Here is a 10,350-nt window from a genome sequence, read left to right as displayed (position 1 = left end):
TAACACACACACACACACACACACACACACATATCCTCCTACCACATGCATTACACACATGCGTCCTCCTACCACGTGCACTGCATACATGTATCTATCTCTTCATACACAAAGAAAAATCCCAATTTACCAAGACAAAGAGCAACAGTACCAAAAAGAAACTCGTTGTTGTAACTTTAATTTTTTCACACCGTATTGTTAATTATGGCTCTTAAACACTTCAACCTCCTGGTTAGCCCACCACCCACCAGAGATAGTGAAAAAGAAAGGATATGAGGGGTGGAAGTGGATCTGCTTAGAAAGGTTCTTTGGAGCAACTCTGGTCTGTGTTGTCTGGAAATGAGCAGGTTAGCAGGCAGCGGCAGCTTGATCCACTTGCAAACACATCACAGTTCACCAGCAGTCCAGTTTGGTAGAGTTGGGTCAGCAACTGTGGCAGCAACACCTAGCAGAGACAGCCTGGTCTCAGCCTCAGCTTGAGTCAGCAGGAGGGACCAACAGGAACAGCAGAAGTTCTCAGCTGTGCCTCAGGGAAGTGAAGAGCAGCGGAGGCTGGAGACTCAGCAGCATTGCACAGCTACCTGTACCAGCAAGCACGCTGTCTGTCATTCCATTGAGTCCTATTTATACTCTCCAAATATCACGTGTCCTCCACATGCTTTGCCTCAGCATGTTCATCCAATCTGAACAGCAACAAACTGCAGCACACTCCCAGATGTTTTTTTAGTATGTTCCTGTCTGTGGAGTCTTGACAAATGCAGCTCAACTACACACTGTAAGGTGGACCAATACGTGCCTGTCGTTAGTGAAGAATCCTTCATCATGTGCCCTTTCAAGTGCTTGCGTAAGCCTAAGAACATCCTCTCTCCTGTGCCTGCTTCAGTGAAACTTTCCTACCTCCACAAGTCTGCCTTAGCCTTTCACACCTCTGTTCACTTAAACAAAATGTTCCTTCACATGCTTGCCCCAGCAAAACACCATCCAAACAACTTTCCAAAGAGCCCTCGAGTTTCTACTGCACAATGTAAAGCAAAGGCTGACGAGGGAGGTGGGCACAGTGGTGTCCGTGTGATCTGAACCTGCGACCGTTCCGTTATCCCTGGAGGAGCACAGTATGGATGGAATAAAATGCTGCCTGTGCCGTGGCTGTGGGGTGGTATGCCCTGTGGGTCCGCCCCGGCTGTAACAAGGCTGTGTGTTGACAGGAGGAAAGATAGCAGCATAGGCAAGGGCTTTATGTAAGACTCTGCCTGCTTAGAAAATACAGCCGACGGTTGACAAATGGGATTTCATGTAACTAAAAGACATGAGTAAGTGAAGAGACAGCCTACAGAATGAGACATGACTGAGGGTGCATGTAGGAATTCCTAAACCAAATGCCAACAAACAAACGACTCAGTCAGATAATGAGCCAATGAAATGAGCAGACAGTTCTCAAATAGTGAAATACAAATAGCTAGTAAATGTGAACAAAAAAAAGCGTTCGCTATCATTGGCATCAGAGAAATGCAGATTTAAAACTTGATCAATATTCCATATCACCTCAGTTAGAATAAAAGTGACATCCAGTCCTGCTCTAGACACAGACAGAGGGGACCCCACACACGGATGTAAGTGAGGACATTACACAATGCTGGTGGAGTAAGAACTATTCCAACCACTTTGGGAATCGATATGGAAGTTTCTCAGAAAACAAAACAAAATAGAATGACTACATGACCTAACAATACCACCTGCCAGTGCTTACTCAGAAGAGCCAGGGTTGACTTATCCCAGAGACTCAGGCACACCAGTGTTTGCTGCAGCACTGTGCACAGAGCCAAGTTATAGATATACCCCATGTAGCTATCAATGAAAGAATGGACAAAATGCGGATGTTTCAGATATAAAGAATAATGGAGTAAAGTTGTTTGCAGAGAAACTGACTCAACCATAGTAAGCTAATTACCAGTCTCAGAAAGACACGTGCTGCATGTTTTCTCTCACTTGTGAGTCCTGGTCTATATAGAGACATAAAGCCATTTGTGAACAGATGACATGAAGTAGAGGTAAAACTGTCTAGACAGCAAAGGGGACTATGGGATGGGGTAAGAGAGGGTAGTGGGTATGCAGGCATGTGCTCTAAGAATGAGTGGCTTAGCAAAGACTCTACAGTTAGCAGAGCAGAAGGGGCCCAGAGGCTGAGCCTTCTTGTGTGTAACTCAGTGGGCTTTTCACCGTGTCCCTGTCCTTTCTATAAATTGGTAGTTTAGAAGCTACTATTAACAATCCTTTAAGGCCAAGGCTTTCTGTTCCCTCCAGTGTCTGCTGCAGCTGCCTTGAACATTGACATAATTGGCCAAAATTGTTTAAAGATTGGAAAGTACACTAAGTTTTCATTTAAAAATAGAAGCTCTAACAGAGTGTCCAAACTGGGGACTTCCTAGGGTCTCTTCTTGCCTGACTTCCTCTTTCCTGGAGTTACTTCAGAACCTTCTTGGCTGTGAAGAAGGCAGACTGTCTGTAGACTAACCACTTTCAGTGTCAGGGAGTTTATGCTGGATGGCAGAAGGCTGGGAGCTGGGAGCAAGTTACTAAAGTCTTAGAGAAGTAATGTTTTTAAAAATTCTAAATTATTTCATATTTAAAAATAGAATTTGAGGCTAGGTAGTGGTGGCACATACCTTTGATCTCAGCACATGGACAGCAGTGGCAGGCTGATTTCTGAGTTCAAGACCAGCCTGGTCTAACAGAACAAGTTCCAAGACAGCCAGGGGTACCCCAGAGAAACCCTGTCTCAAAAAACAAAACAAAATAAAAAAACAAACAAAAAAAGAATTTAAGTAAAGAACACTAGCTTACCCCAAGGAAGTTTGTGCTGTTTTTAAAAGTCAGTCAGCCTCTGGCTTCGGCAGTGCAGGTCATACTCTGGGGGCTGGTAAAATCGACAAGCTGTGCTCAGGATGAAAATGTTCCAGGCATCCCAGGCGCTGTGCACCTTCACTCTCCGGGCCGTGGTGCACTGTAACAGCCACTGACTTTATTGTCCTTATTTGTAACTAGAGAACCTTCAAGGGTGAGGCCTGTGCGTGAGCAGAGGGGCCTGTGGGTATTGGCGTCACTTGGCATTCTGATTTCTAGTCTCTGATTTCCGTCTTAGTCATTAGTTATGTGATTGAGACTCCACGCAGTGCTTTCTAGAGAAAGGGAAGGTATAAAATTATAAATGGTATTTTTCAGTGTGTTATTAACTTCTTTAGGGAGTAGGTCTGAAATTTTAGTTACAAAAATTTACATGATTGCACATGTTATTGTGAGTGGGAGTCACTTGGGAATCGTAGGTGTTTGTTCCCCGACACCGGAAAGCATAAGGATAGGAAACTGTGCAACTGAGATGAGTGCTCAGAAGACGCAGAACTGAGCCAGGGGCATTTCTTTGGGAATCTAAAGAATATTGAGTAGAACAAGGATTGCAGCTGTGCATGGGTGCCATCCATGTGTCCCTCAGGGCTTGTTTTCTGCGCAGGGCATTGGGGGCCACAGATGCCCAGAACAGTTAAGGACTCAACAGACCTCTTATGTGCACAGGCCCTGGAAGTGCACAGTTCTGTCCCTGCATCCCAGGCCGTGGGTGTGGGAGGGGCCACAGTGTCTTACTCTTCCTGCTGCTCACTATGGAAACCCAGGGGAGGGATAAACAGGGCTCACAGAAGCCAAGTGAGGAGGAGAAAAGCAGCTGGGAGGAAAGGAGCGAAAGCAGTTGAGCTGAGGTTGGGGACACAGAACTCTCTGGAAACCCTGTGAGAAAGAGGCAACAGAGCAGCAGCAGACAGACCTGCACAGGCCTAGTGGACAGACTTCCACATTACAAACCTTGAGTTACCTACGACCGCTCCTTGGCCAGAAACTAGCACAGCTTGACTTCTGTCCTGCCCTCAGCCACCATACTGTGACAGTGATGTCCTGGTGACCTTTGCATCCTCAACATCTTCTGTAACAGCATTAATGGTGAGCGTAGTGGAGACAGTATGTGTGTCACAGCAGGGCCACAGAGGTGGGAGTAGGCCATTGTCTCCTTTTGCTCTGTGGTTCCCAAGGATCAGACTCTGGTCCTCAGGCTTGGCAGTGAACACCTCAACCTGCTGAGCCTCTGGTTGGCCCTCACTTTGCTTTTTTCCATTGCTAAATTAAAATTTCAAAAAAAAATCATAAATGGGATTGATCTCATGTATGCGTTTGAATGACTTGAGAGTTCTAAACAGTTTAGTTGCACACTGATTATGCTTACACAGGTCTAGGGTGAAAAAGACATCATGTGACAGCATTGCTGTGGGCATCTTGGGATCTGCTGGCTTTAGGGGAACTATTTGTCACATAAACCTTTTGAATTCACTTCTTTCACTCAGAAAATTATTTCTCTTACACAAGAGATCTTAATTTTTTTTTCTTCATTTTTGAACCTGGCAAAATCAATGGCATTTGGAGATATTTTCCCTTCAAGTAACCTATGTAACATCCATGGAGAGACAAGTAGGCCTGCCTTGCACAGTTCACTTCTTGTTCACTTAGCTTCTGCTTAGGCCCCTGCCTCCAGTCTTGTTATTCTTTCTTTCTGCATTTGGGAAATAAGATGAGAAAGAGACAGAGAGAGAGAGACAGAGAGACAGAGACAGACAGAGAGAGACAGAGAGAAGAGAGAGAGAGAAACATACATGGTGCTTAAGAAGCACAGGTAGGGAACAGACACCTCTGGCTCCCTTTCTTGCCTAGACTTCTGGCTTTTTCCTTCAGGATTATACATGGCTGTGTGTGAGTGTCTGTTGAGTCGGAGGGCGAAGGGGAAAGGGTTTAGTCAGAGAGGTAAGCATGCTAGGTATCAGATTAGGAAAATGGACACGAGCAAGGTGGAATGGAAGTGAGTGTGACCTCCACTGACCTCACACCTGAAGCTGGAAGCAGAGCGCCAGGACTGGGGACCTCACTGTGGGGCCCTGGTCCAGTCCTTGCACACTCCAGAAAGAGGTCTTGTGAGCCAAAGGTTCCAGGAGCTCAGCCAGCCTTGCAGATACTCAGGAGATACTTACCTTCTTAACTTACCTTCTTGTTCTATAGAAGCAGTGGAGTCTCGATGTCCAGGGCCATTCAGACGTCTGGTCACAGTGCTTACCTGAGCAGATATCACTATCTGCAGGGAAATCAGGGTTCTTAGTCTCAGCAATAAAAGATTTTAAGTACAGACTGAAATGGAGCCGTGAATTAGCGTGTAAAGCCTGGAACCGGCTATAACACCTCGGCGGCTGCTTGGAGGGGAGGAGGGGAAGCGTGGCCTCTCCTGCTGGCACAGTGGTCATACACAAGGTGGACAAGGGCTACACGGTGGGAGGGAGCCCAGAGTGTTGGGGGACGCGTGCTTAGAAAAGAGATGAAAAGAAGGAAAGAAGAAAGTCACCCCACCTTTTTGAATAATTCAGAGAAGCAGGCAGACTTACCACTGTACATGGTGCAGCCTTGTGAGCTAATGTGTGGGGTGGGGGCCGAAATTCGGGGGGAGGGGCAGGTGAAAGTACAGCATCTCATTAAAGAACCAGCAATCCTCACTGTCTCTTTTGCATGGCCTAAGGTGCATTTCTGTCCCTGGGCTGGTCCCCAGCCAAAGTGACTGAACCAGCCCAGAGACTTTCTGTCTGACATTAGAGGAGTCTTGATTATCGTTTTATGTATGGATATAATCCTAATACCTGGCATGCAACAGGTATGAGATACTGAGCTCAGCTGTATTGTTTTCTAGCACCCATTAATGAGCTGCAGAGTACTAGGAAAAAACAATGCGTTTTGAATCTAATTTTCAACTTCCTTTGTTAGCACCTTGGCAAGTTTCTTCTGAGCCGAGGCTCACATATTTCAGCAAACTGAAACAAGAATAGGACAAATGAACCAAGTTCTATGGCTGTGAGGAGGCACCATGAATGTGGCAACACTTACAGAGGAAAGCTTTTGATTATTATGAGCCGGCTTTACAGTTTCAGAGGTTTAGTCCATTGTCATCATGGTGGGAGACATGGCAGTATGCATGCAGACATGGTGCTGGAGAGAGCTGAGAATTCTACATCCAGATCTACAGGCAGCAGGCAGAGAGAGACACTGGGCCTGGCTTGAGCATTTCAAACCCCAAAGCTCACCCCCATGATACATTTCTTTCAGCAAGGCCACACCTCCTAATAGTGTCACTCCCTGGTAACAAACGCATTCAAATCTATGAGCCTTGGTCGCCATTGGAATTCAAACCACCACACCCAAGTTACAGCGAGTTCTTAGTTTGGTGTTGGCGCAGTGAGTAAATGGTGAACTGTGTGTCCTTGGTCTCCCTCCAGAGATAGCGTGTCATTTAGAAAGTCGCTCAGCTCACCTTTTCAGAATGTCGCATTCTTTATGTGTATGCATATATATCTTGTCGTAGTTAAACTGCTGTTTGGTTAATATCCTTTTTGTTTAGAAAATGCTTGCTTCAAATGTCTCACAGCCTTCCAACGTTTCCAATTCCAGGTTAATCCATGGGGGACAGATACTGAACGGACTGGCAGGTCCGACTGTCATGAATGCGGCACCGTTCCTCTCTACGACATGGTTCTCTGCTGACGAGCGAGCCACTGCCACAGCAATCGCATCGATGCTGAGTTACCTCGGTGGAGCGTGTGCATTTCTTGTCGGACCCCTGGTTGTTCCAGCTCCCAACGGGACGGCACCCCTTCTCGCTGCGGAGAGTAGCAGGGCTCATATTAAAGACCGAATCGAGACCGTGTTGTATGCAGGTGCTTTGAAGATTTTTTTTCTTCTTGTTGTATTCTTTGGTTTCTATTCCAGTCTCTGCTCTCTAGTTCTGCTGTGCCAGATCACATCACCAGAGACCCCTGAGGACTGACAGATACTCGCACTCGAATGCACGTTCATTATATCTTATGGATATGCCTGTTTGAAACAACCCTTCCTAGGACAGCACTAAATATAATATGTATACTTGCTACATGGAAAAGTCTTGGTTAATTTTACATTTTAACTCCACTTGCAGTACAATACTCTGTAGCATATATTCTTGAGACTTCTCTAGACATGGTGTCTAAATGTCATGCTTAACTAAACATTTGTCAAGCATCAGTTGGTGGTATTCAGGCTGGCTTCTCCCATTATCAGTCACATTCTTGCACCTTATTAACCCCAATCACCTGTAGCTTATTCTTCATTGTTCTCCATATGTTAGTCTATTAATCATACTGACCTTTCTGAATTCCAGTGCCTAGGCAGAGACAAGTATACATGGGGAGTCTAATATTTAGCAAGTGAGTTAAAGCAAAATTCAGCATAATCTAGTCCCTCATCTTTATCATCTTCGGTTCTTGCATCTACTCCCTTGTTATTTTGAGTCAAGCCCTACACTCCGCTCCTGTTAGATCCTTTCTGTGTCTTCCTCCAGATGCCTGTTTCTTGCTCCTTGATTATTGATCTTTGCTGTATCTAAAGCACTGTGCTCAGCCCTGAAAACTGGCGAGATCAGTGTTGAGACTGTTGTAGTACAAACAGGGACGTACAAGGTGGGGAGCCAGTCCTCCCAGGTGGAGGGAGAAGGTGAAGGGTTAAGGGAAGAGCACAACAATGAACGACATTAGGAGTTTCATAGCATTCACCAAGTGTTCAAATCGATTAGGAGATGCCATGCAGGGGACCCTGGAGGCAGAGAGTGTAGGAGAGATTATAGGGTGGCCCCTGTTTGAAGTGGATCTAGTGGTTTACATGGGACTATTTGTGTGTCAGGAGCAAATACTAAAAAATGAAGTTGGTAAAGATAAGGAACTAGATTATGCTGAATTTCGCTTTAACTAACTTGCTAAATATTAGACTTCACATGTATACTTGTCTGGCTGGGCACTGGGACTGACATGGTTCCTGCTCAGCAGTGCTTGTAGGCAGGTAAACAGTCACAGAACAGAGCGGGGGTGCTGTGCTGAGGGCGGGCTCCGAAGGAACTCCTTAGAGATGTGGCATCTGACCTGGAACCGGAGGGTGAGAAGGAGGTAGCAGAACCCCCAGTGGGCAGAGGAAAATAGAAAGGCAGAGCCATGGAGGAAACTCCCAGTGAGGAGAGAGAACCTGGTGCATTCAGACAACTGGAGCATAGGGTGGTTCAGATCTGGTGAGCACCAGTCAAGCCGGGTGGGAAGCCTCCAGAGCAGGCTCCACCCACCCACCCCGGTAGACGACCACAGAGAGTTAGGTACACGATGAGATTCGCATTTCAGGGTTTGGTGTGGACGGAGTAAAACTGAAATCAGGGAGAAAGGAGAACATTTTCATTTACATTACATGTTTACACTCTCAGTCTCTTTGTTTCTTATTTTTAGTTGCTTCCTTATCTCGTTTAACTTTCCTGTGCAGTGTGGATTGAATCAGAAGTCGTCTCCATCAAACAAAACCCTATCCTTTCCGGTCCCCTCCCACATTCCTTCTTTCTGAGGAGTCCTCTGAGGCTGCTTTAGAATCTCTCCTACAGGGTTTGGATGGGCTTTCCCGTGGAGTAACTGTTCATCTCTCAACCTTTGGCGATCTGGCACAAACCAGGCACCTCTGTGCATCTTTGTTCATAGCGCGCCTCCTACTGGTGGCATGAGGAATTTAAGGGTGCACACGCCCAGCCTCCGCTCTGGGCTGGTGGAGGCATCAAATTTTGCTTGTCTTTGTTGAGCTAGGTATTAAAGAAATAAGTATTGACTCTTGTGTCATGGGTAGCACTTCACCTTCATTTTTCTTTCAGAATTTGGAGTTGTCTGCCTAATATTCTCTGCCACGCTAGCTTATTTTCCGCCCCGGCCTCCTCTTCCTCCAAGTGTCGCTGCTGCAAGCCAGCGACTGAGTTACCGGCGGAGCTTTTGTAGGTTACTAAGGTGAGTGAGTAGACTCAGGGGCATTGTGTGGCTGTGGCTGTGGCCGTGGCCATAGCCGTGGCCATAGCCGTGGCCATGGCTGCGGCTGCCATCAGTGTATTCTCTCTGTGGGGGTGTGTGGGGGTGTGTGGGGGTGGGAGGTGTCTGTCTGTCACGGGGGTGGCACAAATGTGCCACAGGACACACTTGGAGGTCAGAGGACAATAAAGACAGTTCGCTACTCCACCTTTACCTGGATTCCAGAGATCAAACTCAGGATGTCAGCCTTGCTGGCTGGGAAGTGCTTTCAGCTCTACCACCCCTGATTCTTAATGTTCAAGGATAATCCGAACTGTTTATTTTTCACCATTAATCAAATTGTAAGTACTTCATGTCAATATTAATTAAAATACTAATTATTTAATTCTCTAACAGAAATATATGTTGAAAACTCACCCTATAACAAGATGTCATTAATTTTTGCTCTATCCATATTCCATGTAGATTAATATTTAATTTTTTTTCTGTTTTTTTGAGACAGGGTTTCTCTGTATAGCCCTGGCTGTCCTAGAACTCACTCTGCAGACCAGGCCGGCCTCGAACTCAGAAATCTGCCTGCCTCTGCCTCCCAAGTGCTGGGATTAAAGGCGTGCGCCACCACCGCCCGGCTCTAACCATTATCTTAACATGTAGTCACACTAAACTCATCAATAGGATATTTTACTATTACTGTTTTTATTATCTACTGTGTGTTTGTCTTTGAACATACCTCTGGATACAGCACACCGGTGCATCAACACGTGTCTTCCAGAGTTTCCAGTGTGGATTCCCTTCTCTTACAACGCTTTTGCCTGGGTAGCCTAAGTGACCTTGTATGTGTGTGTTGACAACGTGCGTGATGATGGCTGCTGGTTCTGTGCTGGGGCTGACCTGGTCCCTCAGAGCACAGCCCCCCTTTCCTCCCTTTCACCTGTATTTTACATCCCCGCCCCTGCCCCTGCCCACGTCCCGGGTCTCTTCTGTGAGCATGTCTTTGCTTCTTGGCTTTTGTAAAATATATACAGTTTCTCATGTGGACCTGGTCTCAGTTTACATCCTTCTGTTTGGGTGGCTTTAGTTTTTTAGACAGGGTATCACTTTGATCAGGATAGCCCCAAACTCACTTTATGGTCAGGATTGAACTTGGTCCTCTGATCCTCCTGCCTCCACCTACCTAGTGTCTCCATGTCCTGAGTGCTGGGATTGCATACATGGACCACAATGCTGAGAATCATGCTTAAGACCTCATGCATGTACCACAGGAATGACATCTTTTTTTTTTTTAAAGATTTATTTATTTATTATATGTAAGTACACTGTAGCTGACCTCAGACACTCCAGAAGAGGGCGCCAGATCTCGTTACGGATGGTTGTGAGCCACCATGTGGTTGCTGGGATTTGAACTCTGGACCTTCGGAAG

At 46.1% G+C, this 10,350-nt stretch overlaps 1 protein-coding gene across 1 annotated transcript in view; it reads left to right on the top strand.

Moving 5' to 3' along the window:
* The window catches only part of Slc49a4 (solute carrier family 49 member 4), a 77,931-nt gene that overhangs the window by 31,425 nt on the left and 36,156 nt on the right, over window positions 1–10,350 (top strand). The window contains exons 3-4 of the mRNA XM_021184805.2: window positions 6,523–6,788; window positions 8,783–8,912. Coding sequence (XP_021040464.1) covers window positions 6,523–6,788; window positions 8,783–8,912 — 396 coding nt within the window. The remainder of the gene's footprint in view (window positions 1–6,522; window positions 6,789–8,782; window positions 8,913–10,350) is intronic.

The sequence above is a fragment of the Mus caroli genome, chromosome 16, assembly GCF_900094665.2.
Source record: "Mus caroli chromosome 16, CAROLI_EIJ_v1.1, whole genome shotgun sequence".
NCBI classification, from domain to species: Eukaryota; Metazoa; Chordata; class Mammalia; order Rodentia; family Muridae; genus Mus; species Mus caroli.
The sequence above is the reverse complement of the archived record's forward strand: the minus strand, read 5'-3'. Positions and strand labels throughout refer to the sequence as shown.